Genomic DNA, 21,058 nt, shown 5'->3' with positions numbered 1-21,058 from the left:
TTACGGTTTTGAAACACGCACCACAGGTCAGTTTGTAAAGTGCAAAAATTAAAAGTATAGTTGGCTGTTTCATTGTTCATGCAGCGTCAAAAACTCATCATGGGAATTTAATTTAACCTTACAGTTGCAGTAAAGTGGATGGGATTTACAGAAACCCCATGCCCACTGTGCTTTTTTTTTGTTGATCAACTGACCTCTTGGTGACCTTTGGTGTTCTCATGCCATTTTTGCCCAGTTCTGACAATGTGTGTGGACCTAGGATGGGGCATGGTGACCACTACTCATCAAAGTCATGACGATCAGTGACGTTCACTACACCACAAATCTTATTCCAGCAGAGACTGGAGTAAGATTTCTGGCATAGCACACACAGAGTAGCACGCCACTCGTCAGAGGCTCCTTTCACCCCTCATCTGGACCTACTTGAACAACACTGGTCTTGATTAATTTTGTGTCTTGTGTTCCTGAAAAGTGTGACAGCTCACACACAAGTTTGAATATTACCAGATCCTATTCTGATTGAATGAGGCATTGGTTACTGACACATGAGCCATGTTAAGTCGTACAGGTGTGGTCAGGAGGCTGGTCAACCACAGCAGATGAAACACTGTAGGACTACGTTGGTTGCAGCAGAGATGGAGTATGTGGATTTGTCAGAGGAGATTATGGCTGCGAGCCTTTGGACGCCAGTGACCCTCGAGAACTCCACTGTTTTGCTACATGCTCCTATTGAATACCAGCAGGAAAAGAAGACCTCCAATTTAGGTAAAGCACAGACTGGGAAGTAAGAAAGATTTCAAAGGACATCAGCCAAATTAGTCATTTGTTGGCCTATAAGGCTGTGTGCACACGATGCAGAATTCCTGCGGATCCGCAGCGGTTTTTACCGCGCAGAAATGCTGCGGATCCACAGTGTGATTCACAGTGCCATGAAAATCAATTAAAAAAAAAAAAAAAAAATGCTGTGCAGACGCTGCGGATTTTTCCCTTGGTACAAAATCCGCAGCATGTCACTTCTTCTGCGTGGTTTTCCACCTCCCCGTCTCAAAATCCGCAGGGGGAAAACCGCAGTGGAAAACCACACAAAAACCGCATTAAAAATGGAAAAAATCTGCAGGAAAAATGCAGGTCATTTGACTTGCGGATTTTTTCAATTCTGCGCGGAAAAATCCGCAGGGCAAAAAAGTACGTGTGCACTCAGCCAAAGTGAAGTTGGAATATAGTTTATAGGGGTAGTTGCTCATTCTTTGTCTGCTCTGGGTGTATATTCACACTCATAAGCTACAATTTATATTACTCTTTAAGGGCTCATTCTCACGTGCGAGAAACTCAGACAAGTCTCGCATGTCAATACCCGGCACTGCCGCCAGCACACTGATTGGAGTGTTCAGCTGCATAGAAATACATGCTGCCGCTTGCTCCTCTCCCGAGTGCTGGGTATTGACATGCAAGACTCGTCTGAGCTTCTTGCATGTGAGTATGAGCCCTTAGGCTGGTTTTACACTTGCCGTGCTTTTTGCGGTCCGTTTTTGCAGTCCTTTTTTGCGGGCCGTATGGCCGTAATTGCCACATTGTTTCACAAAAACGGGACGAAAAAACCTTCTCGGATCAACGTTTTTCCCTGTTATAACAAATAGCAGGGGGAAACAAATGGCGATCCGCAAATACGGTGTACCACAAAAACAAGCTAACGTTGTTTTTGTGGTACCATTTAAATGTATTGCGGCCATGTATTGTGCAAGCTCGATATTTTTTCACAGCCGCAAATACGGCCCTCACGGCCATACAGATCACGGCCCTCCTACTAATTTTTGCGGCCCGTTTTTGCGTCCCCATAGAAATGCATTGGGGCCGCAAAAATGGCCAGCAAAACACGGCAAGTGTAAAAGCAGCCTAACAGACTACAAACATGCAGTGACCGATGTCTGGTTGCTTCTTTCTAATTCAGAGTCATGTAATCTGGGTAAAGGTGAGCATATGGAAAAAAAAATTTATATATTAACTCTACTACTTTTCATCAGTATTCCATATGTGTAGTATGTATGTGTGTGTAAAATATATATATATATATTCAACATTTTAGAGTGTACAAGATCAAATACAGTTTCCTGTATTTTAATAATTTTAATAATAAAATCTATAAGCAAAACATATGGTTATATGAAAAGCCTGGCTTGCGGGGTAGGGGCTGGAAGTGGCTGCCACACAAGGCTTGTGGTTCCCTTTGTGTGACTTCTCCTCACACAATGTGTCCTCATGACCTCCATGAGAAAAAGCAATAGGATATGCTTCACACAAGCATTTAACCTTCTGGGTCACTCACCTCCTGCCCTCTAGGGTGAATCAAAATCTCCTCTTCTGTAGTTTTGGAGATAAATCTCCCAAAACCTATAAAATATCATAACTGCTTTCTGGCCGGCCCTAGGGCAGTGGTTCTGGCGCCATTGGATCTGCCCGGGCCCCTGCTACTCATAGAGACTAAACACAATTTTGATACATAGAACAGTCACTAGCAGCTAGGTATCTCCCTTCCCGTGTGTAAGGCCTCATTCACACATAAGTATTTTTGATCAGTATTTCATCAGTATTTGTATGCCAAAGCCAGGAGTGTCTCCAAAACGCAGAACAGGTGGAAGTCTTTCAATTAGTTTTTCCCTGTAAGGTCCACTCCTGGTTTTGGCATACAAACACTGACGTGTGAATGAGGCCTTAGAATGGGTTGAGACCCAGGCAGGTGATTTCCCTGTTCTGGGGATATCTGAAATGTATACAATGTACAGCTAGGATATAATAGTACAAGATGGTGGCCCGATTCTATCGCATCGGGTATTCTAGAGTCTCTGTTAAAATAAAAAATAGTGATATACTCAGCTCCCGACAGCCCCCGGACTCTTTCTCTCCTCTCACCATGCTCCCGGCATCTTCCGGTCCCAGCAATGCTTAGCGCGAAACACCGCTGATGACGTTGCGCTCTCGCGAGAGTGACTTCATCTCCGGCCCTTCTCACTAAGCATTGCTGGGACCGGAAGATGCCGTAAGCGTGGTGAGAGGAGGGACAGAGTCTGGGGGTCGTTGGAAGGTGAGTATATAACTATTTTTTATTTTAGCAGAGACTCTAGAATACCCGATGCGATAGAATCAGACCACCATCTAGTGTATTATACTCCTGTTACACCCGGAGCTGCAGTCACTGTTCTACTATTACCTAATGTATTGTACTCCAGAATATGTACAGGACTGTGCCTGTGTAATGAGCAACGCAGCAGTGATGCCTTTAACGGCTGTAATGTGCCTGTACAATAAGCAATGTGGCCGTGTTGCCACGACGACTAAGCAACTGTTGCTGCCTAACTGCCATGACCAATCAGCGAGGTGGGATTTCCATGACTGACGGACTCACACAATTATATAGTAGATTTCCAGACTGACTCACACAATTATATAGTAGATTTCCAGACTGACACACACAATTGTATAGTAGATTTCCAGAACGCCTTTATGAAATCCTAGTTGGTCTAGGGTGTAAATCGGCATGTGCTGAAGGGGTTATATTCCATTCCATGGCCAATAGGATACAGATGATTTACATGGAATTATAGCTCCAATGTTCTTCAGAGAGATAAACACTACTACTGCACACCGATCATTTCATCTACTACTCTCAGCTATCACGGCACAATTTTTTTCAGGAAGATTCTTTCACTGACGAGGAAGAAATGCCCAGAGCCAGTATATGTAAGAGTAAATGACATAAGCAGTTGAAACTGAGAACACGCTGTATGTTCTCAACCAGCACGGAAAGAATCCTTAACCCGTTCAGCACTGAGGAAAAGGAAATACATTTAAAATAGGACATGAATCACACCATCACTAGAGTACCTGCACTTCATTACCTGGCATGACCTTTTACCTCCAGGTTTCCCAGGGGGACGTGAAACCTTTGTGACATCTCAGAGGATGACTCTACTGTTGCCAACTGCAACATCTTTCTGCAGTGTGCAGATCGGCAATAAGGGCATGATTGAGGTCTTAGACCCCACATTGAGTGAAGGCCATCCTTGTGCCATGCGCAGTTAGCAGGAAGAGAAGGGTTTTCACGCTGGCCCAGCAGCACGCCCAAAGAGGGGGCAGGGTGCAAAAGCACAACGAGTGGTCTCTAGCCGGTAAGTCAGCTGCTACAGCTCACTGCCCTGCTGAAATGAGCACACCAAAGCCAGCTCAAAAGATCTCCCTGGCGTGGCATTTCTTCAGGCAATGTGCTGACGAAAAGCAACTGGTGGTTAGCATGCTGTGTCATCAGAGCCTAAAGAGAGACTTAAATTTTCTGAACCTGAGCACCATGTGCAAGACATGGCATCTGAATTCCAAGAACGAGCTGCAGTGGAGTACACATCTTTAAAAAAGCATGACAGATCGTGGTCTCGGCTTCTTCCTCCCACTCACGATCAATAGGACCACCTGCTTCCATGCAAAGGGAGGATGTGAACGCACCACCACCAGTATCACTGAGCAATTTGCACACTGTCACATGGATATTTTCAGCTCTCCATCCCCTAAAACCTCAAGAGAAAGAGGCGATACCCACCCATGAGTCAGGTCCTGAATGCAGCATTTCCAAACTACTGGCTTTTCAAATGCTACCATTCCGGCTGGTTGAGACAGATAGTTTTAAAAAAAACTGATAGCAGTGGCTGTCCCGCAGTACGTTCTTTCCAGCCATCACTGCTCTTCCTGCCCTGCACACATATGTTGAGAAGAAAATATGCTATTGTGGCGCCCTGTGTCTCTGCCGCCACAAAATGGACAAATATGTACTCTGTTGTATGTGTTTTGTAAGCAATGGGAGTTATGGTTTCTCTGCTAGAGACCAACACACTCACACTCACACCTCACTCAATAACTTCCCTGAAGCTTAGAGCTTTGGAGTCGTACCCTAACTGGGAGGGGGAGAAGTCGAGTTGTTCTGTGAAGAAGACGGTGTCGCGAGATGGAGATTGTTAAGGGAGCAGTGACATGCGCTCTCCCCAGGAACAAGACTGAGGAGAATCGGGGCTTCAGCCTCTAGGCCATCTGTGCTTTTAGAGCCGGGTGGTAAGGCCGGAGTCACACTGGCGAGGAATACGGGCGCGTGAGAGGCGCAAAAAGCACGCATTAGACACGGACAAATGATTTTCAATGGGGTCACTCGCACCAGGCGTATATTTCTCATCCATATCCTACGCTCCGTGCCAATCGCAGCATGCTGCGATTGTCAGCGTGCTACGCCCGTAGTACGCCAATGCAAGTCAATGGGTGCGCAAAAAATACGGATTACACACGGACCACACATGTGACTTGCGAGAAATACACACCCGGTGTCTTTTAGCAAAGCCGGCAATTCAGTGCGCTATACAGTAAACTCACACTGACAGTTTTAATAAAGAAACGAAAGAATAGATATAGACACACAGAATGTGTGTGTGTGTGTGTGTGTGTGTGTGTATGTATATATATATATATATTTTATTATATGCATTCTATGTGTTTATATCTATTCTTTGGTTTCTGTTAGAAACCCTGTCATAGGGCTCCATTATATGTCCATTTTGCAAGCCTGCGAGAAAATCTCGCCATACGGATTACATACGGATGCAGACATGCGCAAAATACGCGACCACACCTTGCTTACGGATGACATACGGAGCACTATTTAGGGGCCATTCATCCGTATTACGCATGTAAAATACTGGCCGTATTTTGCGTCGGTTAGTGTGACCCCGGCCTTAGCTGAAAGACTGTGAGGTTCATATAACCAACAGCAGAGTGTCTTCTCCCAGGAAGACTGCAGCAACCGAGGATCAGTGAAGGATAGTGCAAGAAGAAACTTGCCAGGGGAGAAACACAGTGAGTAAGTGGCTGTACTGGAAGTTTCAGACTCCAGGTGCCTTGGTCCCTGAAGGGATTAGACCAGCAGGAAGTTTACAGAGTTTCAGCAGAGAGAAGGATAACTCCCATTGTGCAGAGCAGACTGTAAACCTGGTGAAAAAGTTGTATTTTATCCTCTGAACTGCATCTAAACTTCAGTAATAAAGTGATTTTCCTTGTCTCCTGCCTTATTACTCCGTGCCATCTACTTCCATCACAATCTCTGGGGGTCAGCCCTAGTTGGAGGGGGTTAAACATCTGCACTGCCATTACCATCTACCCCCCCTGCAGGGATCATCTACAGTACTGGCTATCCTACAGTCGAACACTCCAACTGGCGTCACATACTCTCTTTCAAATTTCTTTTATTTTTACCTTTTATTTTTCAACCACCATTTCACTGTCCTGGAGCACAGGTACTGGGCACGGCTGCCACCCCCGTGACCTCCTGAATCTAACGCTGCCCGGCGACCTATCAGTGACAATTTCCACATAACCACTGATATGTGGACCTGTATGCACAGCCAGGGACGTTATATCTCCCTAACTGACAACTGTAGTGGCAGCTGGGACAGAGGCGGAAAGCGTTCTAGCCCACGTTCTACCACCACTGAGGATTGCTGGACCGGTCTCTGTCCAGGTTGCTTCCTCCACCGCCTCTTTATCTGGCCACTGTAAGACCTGCACCACCAACTTCAGCACAGCCAAAACAATAGTGGGCTGTACTGAAACTCCTCTGTTTTGATCAAGAAATCGCACAATGCGCAGGAGTTGTATACTGGGAACAAACAGCGGACAGATGAGTGGTTGATGCCAGTGAACCTCAAGTGTGTCCTGGTGGTGTACGATAACTGATGAAATCTCATAGCGGCTCTGACCCTAGCTGGTTTAACGCACAACCCTTGCCTGATGCATGTGCTGAACTGGTTGCTGCAGAGCTTTCTGTATCATCCCACAGATGTCAGAGCTGCTACTGAAAGTGTGTGCGCAGCTTCAGCGTTCTCACTCTGCTGCTGTTCACCTCTTTGCACTACAGCGTCACTTCTGCTTTCCTGCTCACTTCTCATATGCAACTACCAACAAAGTGTAACTCCACCTTGCATATGCTGGAGAGACTGGGCAGGTAGAAGCAGGCAATAGTAGAGTTTCAGCTGAGTCACTCTGGTGGTGAAGTAGTGTTGTTCCACAATGAGTAGGCGTCCATGCGGGAGATGCTATCTGCATTACTGTACCAGTTTTATGCCTGCTGGAAAATGCAATTTAGGTAATGAGGCATGAGGTGGTGGTACAGGAGGAGCAGGGCCAATTCACACTATCAGACCTGTTGTCTACACATGTCTCGTAGGGTTGGTTACTGTCCCTACAGTTGCCAGGTACCTAGCTGTATAACCTGGGTTTAAGTTCAGGATGATGAGAAAGATGAAGAACAATCATGTTCACTGCAAGCAGGCACTCGAAGCTCGCTGACGTTACTGGAATCCCTGTGGGGATACAGATGACTCGGATGATACACCTGTTACCAAGGACCACTTTTCATTGCCTCTGGGCAGCCTGGCACACATGCTGCTGTGCCTGTTCAATGATCGCCATATTGCCCGTGCAAAATGCATGAGTATAGGCACATGCTGTTAGATAAACTACTAATGGCTTTCCCACTTGACAGCAAGGAGTCAGTGGGAAAAAACCAAGGCGGAGGAGGAAGTCGGCACTGCCACCACCATGGGATGCAGGGTTAGCATGGCCTTAATGTGGCAAAACTTTGTTCTTGCCACAAAATCTGGCACTACCATTTGATATGGTCAGTATTGGCAGGAGGCAGTGTTACAACATGGTGGGAAGAGTACCATTCCACAAATCTCCATGTAATTGATGGGTCAGCCCCATTTAACGTCTGGGTCTCCAAATTAGACACCTGGCCTGAGCTTGCCTTTTTAAGCCTTGGAGGTGCTGGCCTGCCCTGCATCAAGTAAACTGTTGCAATGTGTGTTTAACACGGGAGGCGGTGTGATCAGGCAGGCGCATCGGCCCGTCCACAGCCAATGTGAGAAAGCTAACATTCATCAAAATGAATTGGGCATAGATCCCACAGGACTTATCCATACCTTCTTTGGATGACTATACAGCTGCACCCAGCCAGTGTTCAACTCTATTTGCCATTCAATTCATTTGGGTGCTTCCTACCCAAATTAAAAAAAAATATATATATATATGTTGGCTACCTCCTCCGTCTCTTCCACCTACACCGTCACGATGACCTCCTCCAGTTGGATGTGTAGTGACCACAAAAAACACTACTAATATGTGATTTGCATTTGTGTCAACGGTTTTCTGTTTTGCCTTGAGAGGAGGTAAATTACTTATGCTGCCCTCTCCTGCCTTGTTTTGGTATTACAACTTGTTTTTCTGATTTGAAATTAAGTGGCAGTTGGAGGTGGTGTGGGAAACTGAAAACGTGTTGTTACGTGCGGTCTTGATGGTGAGAGGAGGCAGGAAAATGAAGCTCTAGGACAAGCGGGTAATACAAATCACCTTTTTCTTGGAGTGCCCCGCGTTTACAGCAACAAAGTGCTGAGACAAGCGAAGGAGCTGCAGCTGCAGAGCTACAGATTATCCAGATACTCTGATCCGATTAAGGTCAGCTAAACCTCCCCCTTCACGCAGCACAGTTAGTTATATGAAAAGTTACTGCCATCCTCGCAAGTCCGGAACCGAGAAAAAGCTTTGACTAACACAATGTTTAAGGAAAATTGTATCTGTCATCCATGACTGTTTTATGGAAAAACATAAGAATTGTTTCAAGCTTTCAGTAAAATTCATCTTTCAAGTTTGCACGGATCCTCCATGTATGCTTCTTTCCTCCGCGGCCTCATACCTTGCAGGCATCAACATAACCTTCATTCCCCCTTTTATAATTGCCACCTACCCTAGGGATTGTTAGAGCCAACGGAATCACCGTGACTGAACCACCCTCCGAGATACTAGGCCTGCATCCCACAAGGCAGTGCGACAGATGTACATCCCATTTTGTAGCTTTTTATTTTTTTATTTTATTTTGGATTCATTCTAGTCTTTCAAGTCAGTTCCCTTTTAAAAAGTGTTTTGGATTACTCCTCCCTTGCCTCTTCCTCCTACTCTACTTGGATCATTTCCTCCTGGTTCAAGATTTTTTGTTATTCCTGTTTAGCGTAGGGACAGTATGCAGCTGCAGTGACAGACCATATAAGGTTTTGTGTGTGCATAGTTTTCCAAAAATACTGTGTACTTTGCACCACCCTTGTCTGTGATGGTACTGTGCATACCCAAAAATTGTTCTAATCTGCACCCGTGTTTGTGAGAGTACTTGTCCAAATAACCACTTCAAATAAGGGACATGGTAGTCAAAGGTCTTGCTTTTTGCCATGCTGCTGACTTTTTTTTTTTTTTTGTTTTTTATTTTTTAAGTCATTTCTAGAGATGAGCAAGCACCAAAATGCTTGTTACTCAAACCAAGCAATTCCTACTGCTCGAATGCTCGTTTTGAGTAGCGAGTATATTTGAAATCCAAACATTTTGTTTTCCCTACAGACCCTACAAGAGGTCTGAGGGCAGTGAAAATGTTGAAATGTATGGAAAAAGTGCTGAATGGAAGAACAGCATGGGGAAGATCCCTGGAAGCATCTCTAATGTCCAGATTGCTGCTGTGAACATTTTTTTACTCCACTTTAAGGACTGACAATAGAATGTTCCAAATCGATGAGAAATTGCATTAAACATTTCTTTTCCTGTAGAATGACTTGTATATAAGGCAACATATTAAAAAGGAATTTAAAAAAAAAAAGCCAAAAAATGTGATTTGAAGAGGGACACGGATACTCCTTCTATTGGACATAAAGGCGGCCTCGTAAACATTCTGTTCAAACTGTTATATAGTGGTACTCCTATACTCATAACGGCTATGCACTTAGAGTGGCCTTTTTATTGTGGCCAGCTTAAGGCACACCTGTGCAATAAACATGCTGTCTAATCAGCATCTTGATTATGCAACACATCTTGAGTTCAGCTCATGAAAGATGGGAGTAATACAGTAGGTAATGCTCCCATTTTTCATGCGCTGAACTCAAGATCTGTGGCATAATCAAGATGCTGATTAGACATTGCACACATTTGCAAGGTGGGGGTGCACGTTCATCATGTGTGGTGGCAGCGCAGTGGGGTCGGGATAGTAGTGTGTGGGACCCATACTCCCAGATGATAAAGACTAACAGCAGTAGCTTTTTGCTGCTGGGGTCTTAAGATCAGCTCAGCACTAGACAGTCCAAATGCAAATATTGTAATGTGTGTGGGTGCATTATGTTGCAGCTCTGTGTCAGTGACCAAAGATTACAACCATGGCCAGTGGCACCAGGGGCCGAGCCTGGGAGATGGCCAATGGTACGGAAAGTGGTAATGAGGAGGCTGAAGACACTGTGGCTCAAGCAGAGGAGGAGTCCAGCCCAGGCTCTCCAAGGACCCAGTCGCCGATGACCTGTCCCACAGTGGGCCACGCACCACCTGTCTGTCCCCCCCAGGCAGGCTCGGATACCCTCTTGTAGGCTGCCCTGCTCAGACTCAAGGCTGGAGACAAGACCACCTAAGAGATCCTCATGGCAGTTTGGCCCTGGAAATCTTTTGGGTACCTGCCCAGCAAGGCCACCCTGAGCTACTGTATGAAGACATATCAAGCAGGCTCTGGTCCAATAGTACAACTTGACCACAGAGATGTGCCAAAGGAAGCTTGGGAGTATGCAGCTGGGCCAATCGCATGTGAGCCCTACTGAGAGCAGTTGACCAATGAACCACAGGATTGGAGATCATCATCTGTTTTGCCAAGTATTTTAAGGGGTCAGGTATGGCTTTAAAGAAGGCGATTAATTTTATAATTAAATGATTACAGAAAACAGTATGATATTGCATACACTCTTGCATAATATAAATCACAAAGGTAAAGAACTTACATTGCACACTACACAGAAAAAAATTCACCAGGAGTAGCACATCATCTGTTCGGGAACATCAGCTATGAGAAGCAGAACAGCAAATACAGAGAAATTCCTGGGATCCACACTGTGGAGTCACGGGTGTCCCCTTTTTAGTTAACAGGGCTTTTGTCTTAGCTGAAGTTTTCCCCAACTTATATGTTGTTTAGAAACAAATGCTTGCGTAACCAAGTGTTACACAAGCCCTAACAACTGGTAATAAAAACTTTTATAGGAAAAAGAAAAGCGCAGATAGAGTTTTATCTTACAATTTACAAGTGTCGTATTAACAGAGCTGCTCACCTGATCGTGGTGCAATGAAAGCGTGATTATGCCAGCTGCCGCAGATCCACGGGTCAAAATACCACATAAACATGCCTTCTTCAGGAAATACCACATCAACATGTTGATGTGGAATTTCCTGAAGGAGCCCTATAGACTCTGAAACGCGTTTAATAAACCACCATTAATTTCTTCACTACATCTGGCTTTGAATAGTTTGGCAGCGCGGACACAATGCACAAATCTTCCTTTATAACAAGCCCTAACAAGTTCTATTTGTCCAGTATAGTATCCCTCTGGCTGAGTGGCCAACTCTTCAGATGTCGATCAACATTGGACAAATACATCACCGAATAAAACATGCCAAAGGCTCTCCTGGTACCAAATGTTTTACCATACTGTAAAAATGACATTTCTCACTAACCATGGATAACGAAACTATGCAGTAATTGGATGATACTATAAACATATGTTTTCCCTTCACCCATGACAGCACCACATGAGAGGGATCCGCCCCGCCAGGACAGGAACCTACTGAAACATAAGGGGCGGCACCTCTCCCCCGCTTCAGTTGGGTTCCTGTCCTGGAAAGGAATCCCTCAGACAGCGGCGGCGCCTGTCAGGATGAAAGACCCAGGGCCGTCCCGGCGTTTAAATTGCAGGGCTGACTTACCTGCGACGCCGGCCGTCGGCAGCTGGTAGCGCAGTCCCCGGGGTGTTGCCTGATCCGGGCCCCGGGTTCGTGCGGGCACATCCCGATGTCCTCCTTTCGGAGGTTCCTCCACGTGCCGCCCTCCCCCTGCGCGTGCGCCCGTCCTTCGTCTGCTTGCAGGGGAAGCCGGGGGCGGAGACCGACGTCAGCGGCGCAGAGGATTCTGGGAGCGCGACCGCTGACGTCATCAGGACGCGACGATCATGGCGCCGGGCGCGACGCCGGCCAGGAGAAGCGGCTGGTGGTCGCGGGGGGAGGGGTAATGAGGGGCACTCACTTTAAAGAAGGAGCAGAAGCGGCTGCAGGGGTGACAATGGCGTCTCAGAAGGATCGCTCACCGTCCCCATTGTCTCTGCCCCCATCACAAGCTTCTGGTCGCAAGAGCCGCTCGAGCGGCAAAAGCAGCAGCCGTCCAAGTCACCGATCGAGGGATTCCTCGAGGTCAAAAGAACGTAGAACGCACGCTCCTTCGCAGCCCCAGAGCCCGGTATCGGTCTTTCCTGGGTGGTGAGTGATCTCCGTGAATGTAGACAATGGTGTAATAGGGCTCCCTATGTCTCTTCTTTTTTTAGGGAGGCAAAAAAAGCTACATGCAAAAAGAAAAATAAAGTATGTGCCATATGCCACAGCCCTTTAGCAAAAGACTACCAAAAGGACTTATGTGTCAGCTGTATCCAGCGGACTATGGTTGAAGAGGCACCGAGCCTGGCAACAAACCTCAGATCAATAATTAAGTCGGAGGTACAGGGCTTACTTAAAAAATTATTAAAAAAGAAAAGTAAGAGTAGGAAAGCCTCCCCGAGTTCCTCGTCAGGCTCCTCCTCTTCGGAGTATCAAGTTGAGCACGGGTCATCTTCATCCTCAGACAGTGATACGGGGGGCAGACCTTGCTTTCCCGTAGAAGATACGGACGCCCTCCTTAAAGCCATCAGGTCCACTATGGGCCTTCAGGAGGAGAAAGTAGAGAGATCACTGGAGGATGTGATGTTTGGCGGCCTACAAGAAAGGAAAAAGCATACCTTTCCGGTCAATGACAAGATTCAGGCCCTAATCGAGAGAGAGTGGAAGAAACCGGAGAAGTCAGGTAGCCTTCCCTCCTCTTCAAAGCGAAGATACCCCTTTGAGGCTAAGGACACGGACATCTGGGACAAGGTCCCAAAGATTGACGCCGCAGTGTCTAGGTCTTCCAAGAAGTCGGCCCTGCCCCTGGAGGATTCAGGGGTTTTGAGAGATCCCTTGGATAAAAAAGCGGACTCATACCTAAGGCACACTTGGGAGGCAGCGGCAGGCGGTCTAAAACCAGCAATAGCCGGCACCTGCACAGCCCGGTCATTAATGGTCTGGTTGCAACAACTGGAAGAAAAATTGGTCTCCAAAATACCAAGGGAGAAAATTTTAGGTGAAATGTACCTACTACACGGAGCTGCCGCCTTCTTGGCAGACACCTCCGCCGACTCGATGAGGTTAACGGCAAGAGCAGCGGGGCTGTCGAACGCCGCAAGACGGGCGTTATGGCTCAAAGGCTGCCCTGGGGACATTCAATCTAAGGCAAAATTATGCTCGTTACCATGTGATGGGCAGTTCTTGTTTGGAAAAGACCTGGATGACATCCTGGAAAAAGCCGGTGATAAAAAGAAGGGCTTCCCCAGATTCATGGGTGATCAAAGGAGACCGCCCTTTCGGAGGGAAAGGTTCAATCGAGGCCGTCCCCCGGGAGAACGGAAAAGGTGGGACGACAAGAGGAAAAAAGAACCAGGGTTTATGTTTGGGGGAAATACCTCAACCGCCAAAAAATCCCTGCAATGACACCAGCCCTCCTGTGGGGGGAAGATTGAGGCTCTTTTCCCAAGAATGGGAGAAAATATCGGCCAACAATTGGATCCTGGAAATTATAAAGAATGGCCTAAAAATCCCCTTCTTCCAGTATCCAAGAGCTTCATTTGTGGTGACCCCCGTCAGGAAGGAACCAGGAGAGCAATCAGCCATAGAAACAGAAATCTTAGGACTATTGGAGAAACAAGTTCTGGTAGAGGTCCCGAAAGATCAAGAAAGAAGGGGGTTCTATTCTCCCCTCTTCCTAATAAAAAAACCCGACCTTTCCTTCAGAACGATAATAAATCTCAGGCGCCTCAATCAATGGATCAAGAACCAAACATTCAAAATGGAATCAGTGACTTCGGCCATAAAGCTGTTACACCACAACTGCTTCATGGCCGTAATCGATTTGAAGGATGCCTATTACCATATCCCGATGCACCAAGAGTACCAAAAATACCTGAGGGTAGCCCTATACATCCAGGGCGACCTCAGGCATTTTCAATTTACAGCTCTTCCGTTTGGCATCTCCATAGCGCCAAGGATTTTTACAAAAGTAATAGCGGAAATGACAGCTTTCCTTCGAATCCACAATGTGATTATGGTGCCTTACTTGGATGATTTTCTGGTCATTGGCAATTCAGAACATCACTGCGCACATCAGGTAGAGAAGATAAGAGACCCTGCAAAGACTGGGTTGGATGGTAAACTTAAAAAAATCAAAACTTCAACCCCTAAGGAAACAAACGTTTCTAGGTTTCGTCTTGGACTCCGACCGTCAAGTTTGCCTCTTGCCAGAGAAAAAAATAGAGAAGGTGAGAGAAATGACCCTTACGGCAATACAGCATCCTCACATGACCCTAAGAAGGGCAATGTCCCTGTTGGGCACGCTAACAGCCTGTATCCCTGCGGTCAACTGGGCACAGTATCATACCCGACAACTGCAGGCGGAAATCTTGTCAGCCCAGAGACGATTGAAAGGGCGTTTAGAAGGGAAGCTGGAACTTTCCGAAAGGGGGAAAAACTCTCTCACTTGGTGGCTAGACGACACAAATTTAACAGGGGGAATTTTGTGGCACAGGCCCGTGTCCGATGTAATATTGACGGACGCAATCTCCTCGGGATGGGGGGCACACCTGAGAGAACATATGGCCCAAGGGTCCTGGGCTCACATAGAGCAGAAGGCTTCCTCCAACTTAAGAGAGTTGAGAGCGATAAACAGGGCCCTAGAGGCATTCATTCCCATGTTACGGGGTCAAAACGTCCGAATTATGTCAGACAACAGGGTAGCAGTGGCGTATGTCAACCACCAGGGAGGGACAAGGTCAAACTCCCTAATGGACGAAGCCAAAAGAATCTTCCTCAAAGCAGAGCAACACCTAACCTCCCTAACAGCCCTGCATATCAAAGGGACAGAAAATGTTCAAGCAGACTTTCTAAGCCGCAACAAGTTAAAACAGGGAGAGTGGGCCTTAAATCGTGTAATATTCCAGAAGATAGTACAGTTATGGGGACAGCCAGTAATCGACCTCTTTGCCACCAAAAGCAACCGACAAGTGAGAAGGTTCTGCTCATTAAACCCAGGGGAAAACCCGTGGCAGTGGACGCTCTACAAATCCCGTGGCTGTTCAAGCTGAGCTATGCCTTTCCCCCAGTAGCGTTAATCCCGGCAGTAGTAAAAAAGATAAGAGACGAGCAAGCCAGAGTAATCCTCATAGCCCCGTTCTGGCCAAAAAGACCGTGGTTTTCTCTACTACAAATGATGTCTCTCTCGGACCCGTGGGTACTACCAGAGATTCCAGATTTGTTAGCTCAGGGGCCGATATTCCACAAACAAGTCAAGGGGCTCCATCTGACGGCGTGGAATTTGAGAGGTCACTTTTGAGAGATAAAGGGTTTTCCCCGGGGTTGGTGACTACTCTAATGAAAAGTAGAAAACCAATAACAACCAACATATATGGCAGAACGTGGAAAAAATTCCTACAATTCCTGGGAAAACCGTTAGGTCAAGAACCCCCAATCGGGTCCATCTTGGAGTTCTTGCAGGCAGGCCTACAGCTAGGTCTGGCGGTTAATACCCTCAAAGTACAGGTTTCAGCGCTGGGTGCATTATACAATTGCAATATAGCGGCAAACAGATGGGTAGCCAGGTTTATAAAATCTTGCCACAGATCTAGGCCAGTTTCCTTACCGAAAATAGCTCCATGGGATCTAAATCTGGTGCTGGAAGCCCTCACGAAAGAGCCGTTTGAACCCATACAGCAGATTTCAACTAAAAATCTCACTCTAAAAACCATCATTTTGGTAGCTCTAACGTCGGCACGTAGAGTTAGTGACTTACAGGCCCTTTCAGTCAACCCACCATATACCCAGATATACCAGGATAGGGTGGTTATGAGAACAGACCCGGCTTACTTGCCGAAAGTAGTGACTGACTTTCACCGAAACCAAGAGATTGTCCTCCCTTCCTTTTGCGAGAATCCGAAAAAACCCAGGGGAGGAGAAGTTTCATAGCCTAGATGTTAAAAGAACCCTAGTAGAGTATATGTGTATAACCAGCCAGTGGAGGAGGTCCCAGTCCCTATTTGTAGCCTTCCAGGGTGCTAGGAAAGGTTATGGAGTGTCAAAGGGGACTATTGCCCGATGGATTAGGGAGGCCATTAGTGTAGCCTATTCAGCTAGTGGCGTCCCGGTTCCTGACGGCATCAAGGCTCATTCCACCAGAGCCGTGGCGACCTCCTGGGCTGAGAAAGCAGAGGTATCGATAGAGCAAATTTGTAAGGCCGCTACTTGGGCCTCACCCTCAACTTTCTTTAGACACTATAGACTAAATCTGTCCTCCTCTGCTGACTTGACCTTTGGTAGAAGGGTGCTGCAAGCGGTGGTCCCTCCCTAAGGTGTTCGAAGTCTCCAGAATCTCTCATGTGGTGCTGTCATGGGTGAAGGGAAAACCACCATGGTTACTTACCGGTAGCCGGTTTTTCCGGAACCCATGACAGCAGCCGTATATTTCCCCCCCCTTTTTCACCGTTTGGGTGTGCACAATAGTCGGGTGTATTTGTGTGATGTGGTGTTGGATAAATATGTAACTAACCGGGAAGTCCTCTTAAATGCTCTGTAATCCAACTGAAGCGGGGGAGAGGTGCCGCCCCTTGTGTTTCAGTAGGTTCCTGTCCTGGTGGGGCGGATCCCTCTCATGTGGTGCTGTCATGGGTTCCGGAAAAACCGGCTACCGGTAAGTAACCACGGTGGTTTTCCCACTAGAGATTGATGAAGGAGCCATGCAGTCCAGGTGTTGGGAAAATTACAGAAAAAGCAAGACTAATATAAGCTGAACTGTTACTGTTCTGTCGTCACTAATGAAGCAGACTTCGTGTAGCTATACATGCAGCTAAACCGCTATACCGGGGGTCCAATGAGGAGACTAGGTTGAATCTGTGTTTTATTGAACGTGATGGTATAGTGATGCAGTGAAACTACAAATAAAACATATGCATACACTGGGTCAATACAGGGTACATCAGGGATACATATCATACATAATACATTAAGAATCAACATCTACACTACTAGCTGAGGAGGGGGAAACTGAGCAGGCTGATCTGAGACAGAAATTAGATATAGCAAGCGTGATTACGTACCAGAGATGCTGTCACAAGAGGAGAAGAGAAATGAGATGCTTCCAGTATGCAGGCAGAAGGAAAATGGACTGGAGGGAAAATGGGGGCTGAACTAACCATGATACTTTGCAAAGGGCTCCCAGAAAGCACTGCAAAACTTACCATAATGCATTGCCACAGAGAGCAAGAAGGCGAGCATCAAAGTGAAAGTAAAATAACACCATAGCACTGCAGTTATGACTCTGGCCGCTAGATGGAGCCAGAAACAATGAAGACAATAGAATCTATAGAAAACTGAACATTCTATATATTCTCAATGCATCATTGGAAATATTAAATAGACAGTCAAAGGTTGTGAATTAGATGTCAGAGACAGAACAGTTACTGTCTAATATCTTAAAGGTTCCTTAAAGACAGCCTACCAATATGGATTCCTGATAACCATTAACATCTTACCACTACACCATCATCCAGCAGCTGAAGGATCTCTTTGCAACTGAACTGTTTTTGTGGAACTGCTGGAGGTCCTCTAGGCAGTATCTCCATGATCGGAAGCCAAAGGGGGCCTCTGCCACAGCAACACTTGATGACGAGTACTCCCACAACAAGACTCCAGAGGCCAATCATTCAAATGATTCTGTAACTTGATGACTATGTTGTTTTCTTTAGCCAGTAGGTGTGGATCATGTCCTGCTGTTGGATGTCTGCTTATGTAATGGTGACTAGTTCTTGTTTTAGGAGGTTGCTGTGTTTCATTCTCAGATCTTGCAGCCACTCAGGGCTGGTATTGCGTTTTTTTCCTTCACTCATATATTCTTCCAATATTGTTCAATTGCTGTTTATGCAGTTGCTGACTCTGTTACTTTGCAGTTGCATTACATCTTAAGACCGTTTTGGAGAACAGGGCATTTAGTTTTCATGGCCTCAGCTTCTCTAGTGTATCGCCTTAATCTTGTAGAAAGTGCACATACATGTGTGTATGTTGTACATTAAATCCATAGTCCTCAATAGAGCAATGCCTATAAGATTTTCCCACAGGTGTTTATTAAATTTATTATTGGTACTATGAAAAAAATGCATATTGTAGGGAAGTTAATAAAATTTGTAAACTTAACCATTTGTTTACAAAATTACCACCAACCACCGGATTTTATTTTGTAAAATCTATCCCTGTTCTTAACTGAGGCTTTTACAGTGTCTTGCGTATGTCAATAAAGTTGGTAATTTTCTTCTTCTTTGAATCTCTTTAATACTTAAGGCGAAACAGGTTAACTCTTAATAAATGCTTGTCAATTTAGAAGGAATGAAGTGGTGCTGCTTGGGTACAAAATATGAACAGTCTTATCTCCGTAGAAAACAATAAGACCATTCTTTTGCATATTTTTCTCAGTGTTTTTTTTTTTTTTTTTTTTTTTTTTTTAAGGCTAGTTTCACACCAGCGTTCGGCAGAGCTGTGGAGGACTGCGCAGTTCCTCCGTTAAGCCCCGCCCACTGCCACACCTCTTCAGCTCCGCCTACATCTGCATGCGTCCTGCGTACCCTATCTTTAACATTGAGTACGCAGGCCATGCGAATGGATGCGGATGCCTGTGCATGCGTCATTTTGACGCTGCACCGACTGCAACAAAATGCATTTGGCGCAGCTTTAAAACGACGCATGCACAGGCATCCGCATACATTCACATGGCCTGTGTAATCAATGTTAGGGTACGTAGGCGGAGCTGAAGGAAGAGGTGTGGCAATGGGCGGGGCTTAATGGAGGAACTACGCAGCCCTCCGCATCTCTGCCGAACGCTAGTGTGAAACTAGCCTAATAAGTGTGAAACCGCAAACTCGAACTGTTACCCTGTAAGCAATAATTGGAGCATGTTATGTAACTTTAGTTGTGAAAACCGCACTGTATGTACAAAATATGCAGCAGTATTTACTGCTTTGGAATTTTGCAGTTCACATGACCCTGTGTGCACGTGTTAAGGCTAGTGCACTCTGTCCATGGGTCCTTTGACACTGCTAAAAGACCATAGCTTATAAATAAAATTGAGCAATGCTTACTGTAAAATTTAATATACCAGAGTAGCAAAAATATGAAATCTAGTTAGTATGTTTTTTAATTAGGAGTATATACTGTACCTCTTTTATACAGTGTGTAATATTTAAAATTGCAGCTCCAGTAAAGCTCTCATCAAAAGCCTTACTAGAAAAGCTTCACCTGAAATATTCACAGAAACCGTTGATTGAAACCTATAAGCTTGTCCGTTATTGTCTGGTAAGAACTAGTTTTATTTTTATTTTTTTTTCTTGAGTTCCGTTCATCTAAAGTCTTTAAATTGTTAAATTTACATCTGTCTTTTAATGGTAGCTTTTTTTTTTTTTCTTCTTTTCTACAAACCTTTCTTTTTTTTTTTTATAACTTGAATATCATATTTAAAAATGCAAACAGCAAGTAATATATACATTAAATGATTTTTTTTATGTTAAAGGGAAGCTACGGTCTGAAAACTACCTATTGTTTAAATCAAGTATTTATATTTCACGTATATTTTCGTAAGTTTTTACTGAATTTATATTCATATCAAGATCTTCATTAAAAAACAAAAAAATAACAATTTTCATACTGGCCGCTGGGGCTTTTTGAGACTCCTAATTCCTGTTATTTCTGTGTTTTCAGCATGTCACCTTATCGGAGGCAAAATTACAATGATTGGTATCACCCGGAGCAGCCAAGAAAAAAATAATCCGGGGCCCCCCTGTGACCATTCCAACAATGATTACCAGAAGGAAATAAACACTATCAGTTTGGGCATTATCCACTTCAATATACTATTTTTCAATCTCCCACAGCAACATTTACCATACAAAAACACTTCCTTAATGCTTCCATCCAAATAAAACAGTGACACATAACATACACCCCCAGCAGAGGTGCAGCTAGCGTTTCAGCTCGGGGGAGGGGGGACAAATATCTTATTGGGCCCCTAACTAGGTAACCATGATTACAGCTATGGTGGCGCCCCCTAATTGTGGGTATAGGGGAACCTCAGCAGATGTCCACGCTGTTATTGAAAATAAATCTATGTGCAAAAGCGAGCACAGGTATTACCATCATATGGTGACCATGTAAGATTACAGTACAGTTACAAATAGTGACTTACCACTGATGTTCTTTCTTATGAAATCGTTCATTTTTTGTTGTCTTTTCCATCTGGCCCAAACTGACATAACTACTCCAACCAGGACTCATCCGCATAAATTACAGCACAGACACATCTGACTTCTCACATTTTCAGCTCTGTCTCCATATATTCCCAATCTGAACAAACTTCTCTACCTGCTGAAACCCCAGGGTTGCCACTATGAATTTCGAGGCCCCATACTGGGAAAACTTTTTGGGGCCCCCTTGAGACTCTGCCCAGGCTCCACCCCAGCCCTGCCTCCACCCCTCGAACTGTCCACAGTCCCACCGCTCTCTCTTGAAAAAACTCCACTTCTCACCTATCACACATTAATAGTTCCCATCACCAGATCTCACATATAGCCGGTAGCTTTTGCTTTGGACAAAAGATTTTTTTTTTTTTTTTTTTTAAGCCGCCACCATAACAGGGTAGACACTTTTGGCCAGACCCTATTCTACTGTAACCTATTAAATATTTGTTAAAATAAGCAATACAATTTAGGTATATTTTTATTTATTTTTCAATTTTTAAAATGACCAATAATACCACATACAAGGA

The 21,058-nt window shown here is 45.3% G+C and overlaps 1 protein-coding gene across 2 annotated transcripts in view; it reads left to right on the top strand.

Moving 5' to 3' along the window:
- The first annotated feature begins 418 nt into the window (after window positions 1-418).
- LOC141052725 (mediator of RNA polymerase II transcription subunit 1-like) overlaps window positions 419-21,058 on the top strand; it is a 163,832-nt gene continuing 143,192 nt past the window's right edge. The window contains exons 1-2 of one of the 2 annotated variants that reach the window (XM_073550008.1): window positions 419-765; window positions 19,493-19,593. In XM_073550008.1, coding sequence (XP_073406109.1) covers window positions 546-765; window positions 19,493-19,593 — 321 coding nt within the window. In that variant the 5' untranslated portion in view covers window positions 419-545. Of the gene's footprint in view, window positions 766-19,492; window positions 19,594-21,058 lie in introns of those variants that run through there. The other variant, XM_073550009.1, reaches the window with a different exon arrangement.

The sequence above is a fragment of the Dendrobates tinctorius genome, unplaced genomic scaffold, assembly GCF_039654945.1.
Source record: "Dendrobates tinctorius isolate UK_male_01 unplaced genomic scaffold, ASM3965494v1 ptg000162l, whole genome shotgun sequence".
In the NCBI taxonomy this organism is placed as follows: domain Eukaryota; kingdom Metazoa; phylum Chordata; class Amphibia; order Anura; family Dendrobatidae; genus Dendrobates; species Dendrobates tinctorius.
This window is presented reverse-complemented; position numbering and strand designations above follow the sequence as displayed.